Source organism: Thunnus albacares, chromosome 12 (assembly GCF_914725855.1).
Source record: "Thunnus albacares chromosome 12, fThuAlb1.1, whole genome shotgun sequence".
NCBI lineage: Eukaryota > Metazoa > Chordata > Actinopteri > Scombriformes > Scombridae > Thunnus > Thunnus albacares.
The window spans coordinates 3889064-3904974 of NC_058117.1; the positions used below are offsets into that span (position 1 = coordinate 3889064).

The 15911-nt window shown below is 43.2% G+C and overlaps 1 protein-coding gene across 1 annotated transcript in view; it reads right to left on the reverse strand.

Moving 5' to 3' along the window:
• The window catches only part of chd7 (chromodomain helicase DNA binding protein 7), a 74092-nt gene that overhangs the window by 23949 nt on the left and 34232 nt on the right, over positions 1-15911 (reverse strand). Inside the window, exons 5-16 of the mRNA XM_044367368.1 lie at positions 10698-10842; positions 9485-9616; positions 7710-7775; positions 6399-6454; positions 5465-5579; positions 5033-5116; positions 4768-4905; positions 3324-3445; positions 2386-2629; positions 927-1103; positions 512-655; positions 302-400 (exon numbers count right to left, since the gene is read on the reverse strand). Coding sequence (XP_044223303.1) covers positions 302-400; positions 512-655; positions 927-1103; positions 2386-2629; positions 3324-3445; positions 4768-4905; positions 5033-5116; positions 5465-5579; positions 6399-6454; positions 7710-7775; positions 9485-9616; positions 10698-10842 — 1522 coding nt within the window. The remainder of the gene's footprint in view (positions 1-301; positions 401-511; positions 656-926; positions 1104-2385; positions 2630-3323; positions 3446-4767; positions 4906-5032; positions 5117-5464; positions 5580-6398; positions 6455-7709; positions 7776-9484; positions 9617-10697; positions 10843-15911) is intronic.

Genomic DNA, 15911 nt, shown 5'->3' on the forward strand with positions numbered 1-15911 from the left:
TAATTCTATGGATGTGGGTTATGTGAGGGTTATTTTTTGACAGCTGAATGGAGAATAACCAGAGTAGAGAAGCGTTTCAACACCAACATTGAGTTGTGCAACCTGACTGATAATAAATGTAAATGTAAGCACTTGGCAGGCGACAGTGGTAAGGAAAAACTTCCCTTTAGCAGGAAGAAACCTCAAGCAGAACCTGGCTCTAGGTGGGCGGCCATCTGCTTTGACCGGTTGGGTTGAGAGAGAGAGAGAGAGAGAGGAGGGTGGGGGGTTGGGATATGATATGATGAGATCTCAGTCCTACCTCGATGATGGTCTCCTCCTTAGGAGCCAGGTTCTTCTCCACGTCCTCCTTCAGTCTTCTCAACATCATGGGCTTCAGAATGCCCTGTAGCTTTTGAACCTGAGTCAGACAGAGGTGATGTTCATTTAGTGGATCTGAGGGCTCAAATTTGAAATGGGAATATTAGAACTGTGAGAGGTTTACACAGTACAGACTGAGTTGTCCATTTACCTGTTCTTCAGTCTTAAGGTCTCCAAATTCAGTCATGAATGTCTGTTCTGACGGGAATCTCTCAGGTTCCAGGAAGTTGAGTAAGCTGAAGAGCTCCTCCACCGTGTTTTGGAGAGGAGTTCCTGTCAAGAGAACTTTGTGCTCCTGGAGGAACAGAGAGAAACAGGAAAGAGATATTTAGATCTTCTTAAATGGAAAGCAGGATGTCTGCAGGACAGAAGAGATTAAATTAACCTGGTATAGGGACTGGGCTAATTTGTCCAACTTAAGACCTTTGAGAACACATTTCATTTACATCAACCAAAGGTGCCAAGAAACTGCAAACACATACCCTAAACTGCCTAGTAATATTACTTCTAAAACCATGTGATACTTGTAAAACATGATGGGATATACTGATAACTATGCAGCTCACCATGTCCATCATTTTGAGTCCTTCCAGTAGTTTGCAGTTTCGGTTTTTGAGGCGGTGAGCTTCATCTATCACCACACAGCGCCACGGGACGCTGCGGAGCTCCGGACAGTCAGCCAGAATCATCTCAAAGGTTGTTATCACCGCGTGGAACCGATATGCTCCCTTTATTATCTTACCCTGGAGGTACGAAGAAAGAAAAGACAAAGAAAAGAGGAAAAGAATAAAAGTCAGTATGAACAATTTAAAATGTCTGTCATCAACTCATGTGTTTTCAGTTTTAGGCACAGCAGCTCCATAAGTTTGTGAGGAAAAACCAAGAAAAGCTCTGAAATAGAGGTTGAAGATAAACTTGGACCATCTATAGTGTGTTCTGTTGGTTTCACTTTTTTCTATAAACTTTTGTGATAGGGTAACAGCATTTTCCACTTTTTTTTGAGGGTCAAACGCGACTGCCTCCTTATATCATCAAAATCTGTTAGAAGGCTGCGCTCAGGAACAGAACACAACGTTCCTCCGTTGTGACCTTGAGGATTACCTCAGCCGGGATTAGGAACAGGCAGCTAGCAAGGACACCGCTACTACAGCTTATGTTCTTCACAGGCTCACTGTGGCATAGGTTACACTAAGAGATGTTAGTGGCATTGTACAATAAGGGCTTACAGTATGTGGCTTACAGCTAGAAGACTTTAAAGAGCTTATACAGCAGAGGAGCACTGTCCGTCCCCAGCTGGCTGAGGAAGTGTTCAGATCTGCTGACTGTCTTACACAACTGCATCTGATTCTTCCATCTACATGATCCTCGTCCAAGTTATTCCTCACAGCGCTGCTGACAGGATGTATAACCGGTGTGATCTTTCTTTAGTGAGAGCTCTGCAGATTCTCTTCACTTCCTTTAGTTCACACTTTGCAATCTGGTGCTGGTACAGTTTAGGTTGAGCTACCATCTAGGCTGCAGAAATGACTACTCACATTCTGACTGGATTACAACACTGACTAAACATTTCTTATCTGAGTATTTAGATAACAGAAAATGACATAACTATTTCAACTGTACCGAAACTAGTAGTCTTTAGAGGCTGGTTAAGATTTGGATAATTTAGATAATATAAGTGGAAGAACTTCACTGCAAATCAATGCACTTTTTAAATTCATTGCAGTGCAGATATGTGGTTTAAGTGCACAAAATTTATAATTGTACTAATCATACTTTAACATTCCCCCTTTCAGTGATGTTCTTCCACTGATGAATGTACCTGCTCCCACTTTAATTAATCTTTCTTTAATAGCCAGATTACTAACAACAACACTGTTTTTCTGATCTCAGATGTGATTATCTCCTTGTTTACACTGTAAACATAATTAATGTCTTAACCAACATCAGTTAATATCATCCCAGGAAACTCTCTCGACTGAGGGGAATGAGTAGTGTTATAAGGACAGTTTGTCTCCGTCTGTTTACCTGTGCGTCTCTGTAGTACATCTCGTAGGCCTGGATGGTTTTGCGGCTGGCCTGGCTGCCGTGGTAGACCACCGCGTTGAGCTCGGTCCAGGTCCTGAACTCTCTCTCCCAGTTAGGGATGGTGGAGAGCGGGGCGATGACCAGGAATGGCCCCTCAATGCCCTTCATGTAAATCTCGTAGAGGAATGTAATGGACTGGATGGTCTTTCCTAGACCCATCTCATCAGCCAAGATACAGTTACGTCTGAGGACAGAGAGGGAGGATGTGAGTGATAGGCTAAAAACAGATGGACGGATCTGCATTTTAGATTTTATTAGGACTTTAGCGTCACTTAATCACTAAGGACACGATGAATGCATTCTAAAGGTTTCCACTGTGACCAAGATGTAAGATTCCTTGACTTCTACGTGACAAAGTCAGTGTGCTTCCATGATCTAAAAGATTTTCCCTCGTGGTTTATTAATGCTGCTTTTCCAAAGAGGAGACGCTGTCTGTTTTCCACTCTAGTGATCTAATGCAAAAAACCTTTGACACAAAATACTTTGTATTGCTGGAAAAGTGGCCTTTTTGTCATCCTCTGAGATTTGACTTAATTCCTTCAATTTCTATGCCGAGGATAAACATCTGATACTTCCATAATATTCCAGAAAGATCCAAGGCTAGAATTCACCCTCAAATATTAAGATGTGGAGCACCAGTTCAACTGCAATCTGCTATTTGTGCTACTGAGTGGAGACCTAAAGACTCTTATGGTTCTATCAGAACATACATATTAAGCAGAGATGGCGCCAGTGGGAAAACTCAAACAGCACTGAGCTGCAGGGCCACTTAATGTCCACTTAGGACGATTAAATGAGGAGCCATCACATGTACTGGCTGATAGTAGCAGTCAGGGACTAATTCTAACGTTAACAAAATAAAGTTAATGGTGACTTACGAGTTGTACCAGTTGAAGGTTAGCCAGTTGAGGCCTTCAAGCTGGTATTCCCTGAGTGCGTTGCCGTTCCTGTATTCCCTGGAGCCCTCCAGCTTTTTCCAGTCGGCTGCAGGAGGCCGATCCTAAACGGAGAAATGATTTTGGGTTATTAAACGACAGTGACGCTCATTATTAAGTTGATCAACAGAAAATATGGCTGCAACCATTAATCAGTTAATGGTTTCAGTCATCTTTAACGCAAAAATGCCAAATATTCTCTGGTTCAACCTTTTCAAATGTGGTGATTTACTGCTGTTTTCTACAACAAGGCACACAGTTCACTGCCATTTACAGTAAACATGGATGGCTTAGAATTGAGAGCCTGAGCCCACGTTATTTCAGCAGTCTTTCTAAAACATATTCAACAGGACATGGTGGTTTCATTTTGGAGGAATCTTGTCATGCTCTAAGCCTGCTGATGGGACAAACAAAGTCATCATGATTCACCCTCTGGGGAAGATGAATGTCTGCTGCAAATGGTTCAAAAGAACAGTTTAAAAAAAAAAAGAAAAAAAAAAGCTATTTTGACTGACTAGCTGGTTAATGGTAAAGGGACTGCTTTCTAGTCTTTCAGCCTCTAAAAGCGTTTTACACTACAAGCCAACATTCACACACACACAAACACATTTATACACTGATGACTGCGATGCAAGGTGCCAAGCTGCTCATTTCTAGTGCTCATTCACATTCACACACTGATGGCACAGCCATCAGGAGCAATTTGGGGTTCAGTATCTTGCCCAAGGAACCTTCGACATGCAGACATCAGGAGCCGGGGATTGAGCTGCTGATATTTCTATTAGTGGACGACTTGCTCTACCTCCTGAGCCACAGCTGCCCCCTAGTTTGCAAGCTACAGCAGCAAACTAGCCCTGCAAGAAGTCACTATGCCCAAAGCTTCTACAATTCAACAATTCACAAAGCTGCACAGATTAATTTTGCTGCGACCAGGCCCTTAAGTCCAACTGACCACACTGCTGGCGTGGCAAAAAATATAATGGCCTTCAAATACTGCCACTGTATGATGGAGCATCGCTAACATGGTCCTTATGGAGAGGCAGTAGTTAAATAGATGGACACAGGGAGAGAAAGGAGTGATGGAGGGAAAGACCACAGCCAGTCAGCTGCTTCTGTTCAGCATTAAACACACTGTTAGTGGTTTGGCCTGGCCACAAGAGCAGTGTGTGTGTCTCTGTGTGTGTGTGTGTGTCTGTGTAAGACCACAAGAACGTGGGCCTGTGGAGAGCAGTTAAGGGCGCTGTAAATCTAGAGGAGGAAGGAGCAGGCAGCAGGCCAACACACACAAACACACACACGCCTACTGACGTCCTTCTCAAAGTGTCTGGGAGTAGGCTGGAAGACAGATAGTGAACACACACACACACACACACAGTGAACTACTTACCACTCTCTTAGTGTTGGGTGTGCGTGCTGCGATGCGTTCATATTCCTCTATCTTGGACTGGTCGATATCAGCCTTCAGCTCCCAGGTGGAGTCTTCGTAAGGCAGACTGCACCACTTCACCAAATATAAGGTCACCGTCTGCGCACAAACACACACACACACACAAACACACGCACGCACGGGAGAGAGGTTTGGTGAGTGTGTGTTTGGAGAGTTGAGGGAGAGGCTCAAACCCATGAAAGATGACAGGAAGAGATCAAAGCACCTCTCCGTTTTCATCTGTGCTCTCTGAAATGTCCAGGACACGGTCCACCTCCACATAGTCCGGGTTAAAAGGCTCATCATCCATCTGCGGAGAAAGCAAGTTTTACTGTTAGACGCAGAGAGACGGTTTTACGATAGTTACCGTACGGCATGTGTTAGGGTGAGGCCGGATGATTCACAGCATATGAAAACTTTCCATTACTGTCCTTCTGACTTTTCCTACATTTCCCAGATCAAAAGGCTGATCAGTCAGTGCTGAACACCTCTGATACATTATGTACATTATTACACATGTTGCCTGTGGAAAGCTGTTAAGGTGAATTTATCTGTTTTTAAAATGTCTAAGATTTGCTAATTTTTTTTTTTTGTTGATCCTAAACTGTTACCGTCAACTGGTTTGACACCTGTGGAGCAGGTAGAGCTCAGGTCTTACCTCAGTTATAAAACTGTTGAGTTGTTGCTTGGCCCTAAACCTCTTGACCTTCTGGTGTATTCTCTTATCCTTCTCCAGTTCCTCCAGGTCAGCCCAGCGACAGTGGAGGTACGAACTGAAAGAGACACAAACACACCGAGTGATTAGTATCGCTCATATTAAAGTCAGGGAGCGCAGGAGTGTTTGTAGTGAATGTGGGGTAAATGTTTATTTTCAGAGACTTGTTGATGGGAGGTGGATGCTGCATACCAGCTGTAGACTAGTAGGTCAGTTGCGTTGCCATGTAGCCGTGTGTGTGATGTGATTTGTTGCTATTAGCTGAACTGATCTTATTGCAGGAAACAGGAAAGAAAATAGACCATGAAGCAAATAATAAATCCAATAAAATGTTGCTTTGTATGTGGATCATTACATTCGATAATGATGAATAAGAATGACAAAAGGGTCTTTAAACAGCGTACACATGTCAAGCTAAGCCGACTTATTTCTCAAATCTGATTTTAGAAGAAGTCCAAACTTATTTGCAAGTCATAAGGTCAAATTTGTATATTCAACATGCAGCTTAAATCTAATTTGCAAAAGCCTTTTTTTTTGCCGTCCAGACAGCAGTCTGATTGGAGTCTAGATAGACATAAAACGTTATCTGCCAGTCTGAATGAATGACTACTATAACAAACTGAACAAGAGTTACAGTGTTAAATGTGTTAAATGCAAGAGTGGATCTGTGGCACAAATAGACAAATAACCTCACGGTAAAAGAAACTGAATAAAGGCTTTCAGGTTCAATACACTGGGCTTTTCACACTTACCCTGGTGTGTGTGTGTGTGTGTGTGTGTGTGTGTTGAAAATAGATTTAAAGTAAGAGGAAGGCATACTGTGAAAGACAAAAGATGTAGAGAGGGAGAAAAAAACAAAAACTAGTGCGTTACTCACAAGCCCTTGAACTTCACATAAAACTCCTCCACCTCCACTTCCTCCCCCGACTCCAGCTGAAAAAAAAAAAAAAAAAAAAAGAGAGAGAGGGGGGGGGGGGGGGGGGGGGGGTTAATAATCAATGCAAATATAGCAACTGCAAGGTGAAAGAGCAAGAAGTGGCATGTCATTGTTATACAACATGTGGCTGTATTGGTGAAGTGACGCAGAAGGAGTCTGAATACCGGTTTCACACTGACATGTCAGTCAACGCTGAATATCTCACTCTGCTTGACATCCTCACACCAAGGAAAAGTTCTGTTTCATTCATAACTAATCAGTCTCTCAGCCATTTGCACTTTTCAGTAAAACATAGAGAACAAAATCAAAAACTTCAAATCAATGTATTTAAAGAAAATACATTCATAAACATCTGGCAGGTCTCTGTATGATAATATATATATATATATATATATATATATATATATATATATATATATATATATATGTGCTTCCATATGTACAGTACGTGTGTGTGAGTGAAAGGGGAAATACAGAAACAGTAGCTCTTTCAAGTGTAGCCATCCACTTCCATTCACCATTGCTACTATTCACACACACACACACACACACCCTCCACCATGCTACTACTACTGTAATGCCATGAATCATCAATCTCACACACACACACACACACACACACACACACACACAGCCTGAGGAAACGCTAGCTTGGCGTCTGGCGTAGCTAGCGTTGTGGTTTTGGCTGTGTGCCAAGCCCGGGGTCAGCTCTGAATGGAGCTGCGAGTGAATGTGTGTGTGTGCGCGTGCTTGTGTGTGTGTGTGTAGGTGGTGGTGGTGGGGGGGGCGGGGGGGGGTAACCCATTGGCAGCTGGCTAGCAAAGGAAAGTTGGCTGGTGACTATATGTGCGTGCATGTGTTGGCTCAGGGATGAGCTTTCTTTAGAACAAGCCGTCTAAAACAAAACCGGGTAGACACACACACACACACACACACACACACACACACACGGTCACACACGGTCACACACGCGCACAGTCAATCAGAAGCACACACCCTCTGGCTTTAAGCGCACACATAGTGAAATACAAGAACTCTTGTCTCCGCTTACTAAGTGAATACACGCTGTCTGAGCTCTGTGTGTGTGTGTGTGTGTGTGTGTGTGTGTGGATATAATCTGCTTAGGCCAGCTGTGGAGCGGCTAATCAGATGACGTAAACCATGACTCGGGCCAGTGTGTCCATGTGTGCATGTCTCTGTGTATTGTGTTTGTGTCTGTGGGATGTGTGTGTGTGCCTGTGTATGTCTCACCTGTTTCTTGGTGTTGCGCTTGCCCATGATCTTCTCCACAACAGGCCCCTCAGCCTCGGCCACATCCTGGGAACACAAAGACAACAACAGAAGCGTTGGAGACTCATCCAGCCTGTCGTATATGATTTTTATTAGATATCAGCAGCCTGATCTAGCTGATGATAACAAAACATCTCCTTAAACCAAACCTACAACAATGTAATGAACCACAGCAACACCTGACACTTCCTGTTTCTCCATGTACAACTGATCATAGATGTAAAATAAGGCATCAATGGACATCTGGAATTATTTAACACTTTCTCAAGTATATGAAACTTGATTCTTTCTGATATCTTGATGAAGAAATACAGCACTTATAGTCTAGTTTTGCGTTTTATTTTCAGTCAGTGGACATCACTAGACCTGGTTTAAACTTTTCAAGAATCATTTCCACATAAGACAACAAAAGTCTTGAATGTTAAATGTTGTCTTGGCTGCTGTTTGCTTTTCTTATACTGGCAAAGTTTTGATTTAAACTTCAACGTCAGATTTCTGTACCTGATTGTTTGCTACTCACTGATACAGACACATTTACGTCAGTACCAAAAAAAAAATACTAATGTTGAGTATTTGAAAAAGGTGACGACAGAAAACTCAACAAAACAAAAATACGGGAAATTTCACATGCAGAGCGTTATTCATGTACAGACATACAATTCATCATAACTTTCATCATTTGAGTACTTTAAAAGTCCATCCTAACAAAACAAAACCACCCTCCTATTTCTACCACACTTAGTTCAGCCCTCTGCCACCCCTCCAGAAATCAGCTTGGACTCCTCCACTTTGGGTTTCATGTATGTGACTGACGTTGGCATGGACACGAAGACAAGTTTCTTAATAAAACTTTACAAATGGACTTTCTAACCATGTTCAAAACGTGTGCTTAATATTCACGGTGGAAGATAAAACAGTTCTCCTGGCGTAAAACTCTAAAACTCAAGCAACAAAGAGATTTATCTGTATGCCGGCAAGATGTGAGAACAGATAAATCTGGATGCTACAAGTTCTGTGTGTGTTAAATGTTTCTTACATTAAAAAGGCACAGACCAACCCCTTGACAGTAACTTTTAACCAGCAGCAGGACGAGATGCTGCTAATAACAGGAATACACACACTCAAATGCCGCCTGGTGTAACTGAATCTCTGCCTCTAGCATACAGGCGACGTTATCTGTGACAGTAGCCGCCTTACGTGCATGTTTACAGGCAGGTGATACGCAGACTGTGCATTCACGGTGATCAGTTCGCTATGTGCTCTGGTGAAGGGGAACTGATCAGACTCCGTGAAGTCTGGAACCTTAAATTGGGCTAAATTATGTAACATCGGCCGGACTTTTCTTGTAGATTAGTCGTGGAAAATGAGAAGTTTTCCTTTTGTATCAAGCAGCAAAAAAGTTGTTTGAGTTAATTTGTCTTACTTGACATTGCGTGTCCTGCAGTGTGCAGACTACTGCACATGCGCACATCACCATGTTGATGCTGAAATGATATATTGTGCAGCCCTAAACTTGACACCACAACTAGCACTGTACACCTTTTTTGTTTTTACTTTTTAATGTCCTGTGATGTGGATAAAATCACAGAACATGCTATTATATATCATGATACAATGACTTTGTGGACATTTAATTAAAGGAAAAGTTTACAGATACACTAACTAATGGGAAAGTCTACTAAACACGTATTAAAAATGTATAGTTAGATTCCTAATTCCAGATTCCTAAACTGTACCTGCTGTTGGGATGATGACGATGGGGATTTTGGTGCTGGTGAGTCGTCTCCGCTGTCGTCGTCCTCTGAGATCCTGAACTCCAGATCCTCGGTGTACCTCTTCCTCTTCACCTGACGACTGGAGCGACGCTTCTGATGTAGGTAGAGGAAGAGACAGATTGGTGTCACTGGTTTGTTCATCAGCTTTGTAGCGTTTCCAGAAATCCCCGGCTCAGCTATCAAATGACTCGTTTCCACGCCTGTTTCATTCCGTTCATTACAAATGCTCACTAACCCTGACATCTCTGAAAAGAGAGCTGCATAGACGTGTAGTAACACTCAACAAAAAACATATGATCATACTGTTTGGCAGATTACACTATATTAAAATCAGAGATGGTGAGAGGAAACAACAGGGCTGTATACGCTTATCATTCACCAGGCCATGCTCCTCCAACAAACACTTTTTTTATTATTCATTATTCTGTTCCATATGGTCCGCTGTGTTTGCCATATTGACTTTGAAGAAAACATCACCCAATTTGTTGGGCTCAAAATGTTGCCAAATAATACCGATGTGGAAGAAACTGCTATACTAGGCGGTGGTGAACAGCCTGAAAAGGAGACTGCTGTTAAGGTGCTTTCTTGTCTGAATGAAAACCGCGGCTCTTTATGCAACTAATAGCCAGATGCTACTCTGTTTACATGGCCCACATAATTACATTTGCATATAAAAAATGGATCTGTATGAGAAGGGACACGGTGGAGTGCTGCTTGTTCTTCCAAACAGCACTTACAATACCCTAAAAAACCCCCGGTTAAAAAGTCTCATTTTTTATGCAGATACTTGTTGGGACTGCTTTAAAGTTGTATTTGACATGTAAAAAGTTAGCAAAACCAAGTGTATTGAGCTGTTGAAAAGCTGCTGATGGTGCATCATGTGAACTTGGCAGTGAGGCCTGTCTGCTTGGTCTGTCAACAAGGCTGGTTTACAACACAAACAGACGCATGCTGGCTCAGCGCCTTCTATCTCTACAGGCCGCGAAAACAGACATGCAAATGTTTTAGAGCATTCTGCTTTTTTTTTTTGTTGGGATTCCTGGAACTGTGCTGCTGCGCAACATTAGCCATGAATCTGAATACTTTACTGGACTTGTGTGTGCTGCCTGAAAGTTGGAACAAGCCGTGAAAAAAAAACTACTGGAACCTTCCTTCCAATGTGTGCATCTTGTACCTGTACACCATCGTCATCATCCTCTTCAGGAGGCGAGGGGGGTGGAGACTTCATCTCCACATCGTCGCTGACTGACGACTCTCTCTTCCTCTTGGAATCCTTCTTAGCAGCGCTAGCCCCGCCCTCTGACTCCACTTTCTTACTGCTGTGAGGAGAGAGAAAAAAAACAACAACTTTACATTCTCTACGGGGGGAAAAAAAAAGTGTCCAGAAACAACACAAGACAATTCCTCAAAGTGTTCCCCTCTTTTACACTTTAAGAAATACAGACTACAAGGCGTGTGTGCGCCTGTCTGTCCCAGGGCAGTCGCCATGTTTGATTTACCCATTTAGAAATCATTAGTGTGCCTCAGGCTCTGGCACACAGGGGGTTAATATGATGAAAGACTGCGAGGAGGCGGAGGGAGCGAGGGAGCAAGATAGAGAGATACAGAGACGGAGAGAGAGAGAGCGAGAGAGAGAGAGGCCCCAGAGAGAGGAGGAGGGGGGGAGGGTTGAGAGGCCCCCAGGCTTCCTCTAATCTCTGGCATGGAAAGAAAGAGGAGCTGGCTCTATCTGCGAGTGTGTGTATACACACACACACACACACACTACAGAGGAAGACAAGAGGACACTCTGCACCCCTCCTCTGTCGCTCTCAAACACACACACACACACACACACACACACACACACACACACACAGCCTCTCTGAGTACTCTGTTACTTTGCCGTCATGATTGTTCTGGAAGAATACTGTGAGGGTAATTCACAAAACGTTTATCTTCAAAACACCAACATACAGCTTATACATGCCAGCCATTATTAGGGTTTGATAACATTTTATTCAATCTGAATCCAGTATAGAATCCACTTATTTCCACTTACTTAAATCCTTTTAGCTTTCAAAATTTGCAAATAAATTAAATGATGAAAAACTCAAACTCAAAATGCAGTTGAATGGTGTTCCAGGAGTCTAATCAGTGGTCACAACCTGCCGCTCCGACATGAAAATGAGATGAGCAGTAAATCTCGACCGGGAGATTCTGGCTTCTGAAATGTAAGTGATGTGGATCAGTGAGATTGTTTTACCACAGAAGTCTCACCTCTCTGTCTGTCTTGATGGACTGCAAAAACAAGTTTGCGTATAATGGTATACAAAGCCCTTTTTATGTGCAGGAACTAAACAAAACCACAACATAACATGAAGCTACCGTCAGCGTTCTGTTGTTCCACCGCTCGTGTCGGGGGATGAGTTCCTGGAACTAAGTCTATCTCCAGCCCCGGCAGTGCCATGGATTCTCTATATGTATAATTATATATCTTATGTGAAGGAACATTGTAGGAAATTCAATCAATGCCACTCCTTTCATTGGTCCAAAAATGACTTACTTTGCTCTTCTTTCAAAAGGGCACATAAAAATGTCTTGCTTTCAACTTTTAAATAACATATCTGAACGGTTCCATTCTAACAATACAGTGAAAACAAAAAGGGAAAAACCTGGTACTAAAGCCTCGGGGTTAGAGTTGAGGTTCAGGAATTACGGGAGGCCCAAAGTTAAGTATTGCAAATTATCTTGGGCAGCGGTGAGAGAGGCGTTTGTTTTACTTCACAAACAATCTTCAGCCGAGTACAAACACCTGTTTGCAGAGAGCACGTTAACCAGACACCAGTAAAGTTTCCTTACAGCATTTGCTTGCCAACAAAAGTTACTTGTGGAATTCACATTAATTAGCTCCAACAGATGATGATCTGCCGTGAGTGATGTTTGTCAACACAACAGGCAGAAAAAAGGGAATGGTCATTACTGGCTTAAAAATGAGAAGCCAGCAACCTGAATGTTTTGTACGTTGCTAATAAAAAAAGCTGGGAGATAAAAGGTTTCATAAGAGATTCGTTAGTGTTGAAGCGTAGTGGCTGTTTTGCAAACCTGGCACCGGATCCTAAATGGAACCGGCTATCCAAAACAAACTGTAGTGTTCACTTTACAAGATCTACATCTTTTTGAAAAGAAATACCAATATATAATCTATACATTTAAGCCTTTAGGAGAGAATCATCTGTTCTAATAACTTCCTCTGAAGCTGAATGGATAGATGTACTTGTAGTTGTGTGTTGCCTTTTCTCTCATCGTTCTCTCTGCAGTACAGTATGCCTGTATCTCTCGCTCTCTCTCTCTCTCTCTCCTGCTCTGTGCCTCTCTCCCTCCTTCCCTCCTGCTCGCTCACCCCCTCTCTGTCCCTGGGGCCCTTCTCCTTTCATCCTCACGCCAAGAGCAATCACCATCTCCGTGGTAACGGCTGGTCATGTGACCTGCACCTGTTCCTCTGGCTGGTCGCCACACGCTGGAGCCATCTGGCCACACACACACACACACACACACACACGCATACACAGACACACACACACACGCACACAAACACACTTCTCCACTTGGCTGCCTTCTCTCCTCTCTTCCTCCTTGCTTCTTCGTGGCCTCTCTCTTCTCTTCTCAATCCCTCCATCACCTCTCCAACTCTTTCTGCTCGGTCCATCTCTTTGCTCCTCTTCCTCTGCTGTGTCGTCTCTACGGTTCTGGTGTCCAACAAGCCGTTTCGCCTCTTAATGTGGCAGCTGTTTGAATTAATCTACTTGTACCATAAATCCACTGCAAAAACTTTGACTGTTTACTGTAAACACACCGCTTTTATGCTTTTTTTTCATCTGCGTCAAAACTTGTAATCACTTTTGAACACTGATTGGCATGATTGAGGTTGACCACAGCCGGTCACTGTTTAATTTAAGCTTTCATTAAATGACTGACTTGCTGTGAATACAAGTCTCACCCTGCTTTCCAGACACATTTCTATCCTGTAATCCAGAGTCCACTGGTAGCTTAAAAAACAGATGCCTCTTGATAAATGATGCTAGAACTCGCTGTAGATAGATTTCCTCCAGCACTTCAGGGCTAGACTGTCCAAAACTGACTTCAGTCATATCAGAGAATAGATACTTTGAATATCTGAGTAACTTATTTGGATCTGCTTCCAGTTGCTGATAAAGTCTTTCACTGACTTATGATGCTTTTTCTGCAACTGGAAGCAAAAGCCAAAAGAAACGGTACTTTGAAATATTTTACACCATGTTGATACCAACATTGATGCAATTTTCCAAAATGTCCAGAGACTTCAAATTTTGTACGAATGGTGATCCATCTGTACGTGATGTCAGTTTGACTTCTTCTGTCTCAGGCTGTGCTCAGATCAAATCGGGCGTAGCAGTGCACCGTCACAGGGTTGTGTGGAGGTGTGAACCTGTTTTTGCTCTAGAATGTAACCACTGTGAAACAAAGAAAATAACGTTTTATTGATCTGATTCACTGGCTTTCTCACTACCGCCGCTCCCTCCCTTCATTCACTCACTCTCTAGCTCGCTCGACCACCGCTGCTCTCTCTCTCTCTCTCTCTCTTTTTCTCGCGTCTTTTTTAGCAGCAAAGTCTCACTTTACTTTTAACGTTATCAAATGAAGAGAAACGTCCTGCTTTCCTCTTAGTGGCGTCTTTGTACTCCCTCATGGCAGAGTTTTACAGCTCTGATCAGTCTGATCTCTGGATCTGATTGGCCACTGCAAGCCTTCAGCCACGGTGACGTCTGGTTTCGTTTCACCAAAAGTTCACTGGTTCTGCTTTCTGGCTGGTGCGGCACCGCTGTGGCCAAAATGCACTACCCCCCATTCAAATGAGTGGGAGGACTGACATTATTGCTGCATTGCCTGATTTGGTGTGAATACGGCCTGAGATTGATTAGTGTTTTATGTTGTGATGTATCACTTTATGGTGATGAAAGCATTTGTTTCGTTGTCAGGAAATGAAACAAGACAGCACTTTGCCATATTAAAAAAAAAAAACCAATCTCCTCATGAATCTAAAACTTTTCAGCCTTTACAAACTGGAACACCCTTAAAAACACGTGAATGTAAGCAGATTACTGTGATGTAAGCTTAACAGGAAGTGATGGGGGTTACCAACCAGGGCTGCCCCCAACCAAACCATTACTGGTCCACTAACAGTGGTTAGTTCAAGCCATTAGTGGACTACTCCTTGCATCTTTATGATCTTAGTTTAATATAATATATATATATATTTTTGGGGCATCAGAACGGTTGAGTTCCAGGGCTGTCAAGTGGAGTCTCGGAAAAAAAAAAGCTGCATTACAAAGATGCTCCGATCCGTCTCCATCCAATCATGACTGTCTCCATATGAATCTAGTCCTGTCCAGGTGTACAAGCTCCTCCTCCTCCTCCCTCCTCGCTGTCTCTCCTTCACTCCGCTGTATACTCTTGGCATTCACACATGCTGGCCAGCTGTGGAGTGCTCTGTGTGTGTGCGTGTGTGGAGTTGAGATGCTCCTTTCAGATCAGAGGAGGAGGAGGAGGGGGGGAGATAAAGGCAAGAGAAGGAGCAGAGCAGCGGGGTAAAATATGGGGCTGGAGTAGAGAGGAAGACAAAGACTGGGTAATGGTGGGGTGTAAGGGACACCTGCTGCCGTGATAAGTCATACTACTGAACCAACACACACACACACACTCCACCCATGGTAACAAAAACCAACAGAAGCAGCCTGAAGGCAAAACGCACATCACCTGTATGTGTGTCCAGAAAGTGTTGCACGCACACACACACATACATACATCTGCAGACGTGCACAAAACAAGGTGCCTGCATGCATGTCTGACTTCTTTGTGTGTACTGCAAACAAATCACCCTTACACACACACATACACACACACACACTGAGGGAAGGGTGTGGCAGTTGAGAGCTGGGTTATTTATAGATGTACTTCCTCAGAGAGAGGTAGACACAGAGATAGAGAGAGAGAGAGAGAGAGAGAGAGAGAGAGAGGGAGTGTGAGCGAGAGGGATGGATAAAGAAAGCAAGGTCAAAGGAGAGGAGTGAGCTGACTGGACAAGTAAACCACCTGATTCTCTCCGTCTCACCCGTTGCACACACGCACACATGCACACATCTACCTTACTGGATAACTGAAACTACTAGTCATGAGATTTCTATTTATTGTCTGTTTATCCATTAAAAAACAAGCGAGGCCTGCACAAACTACAGGCATGTTTTAACTATATAAACCAGAATGAAGCAGATATTTCTTCAGTAGCAAAAGTACATCCAGCATGTTTTCTGTGCATCCAAGTTGAAGGTGCAAAAAGCAACAACCAGTAGCTAGTCCAGTATGGCATGCT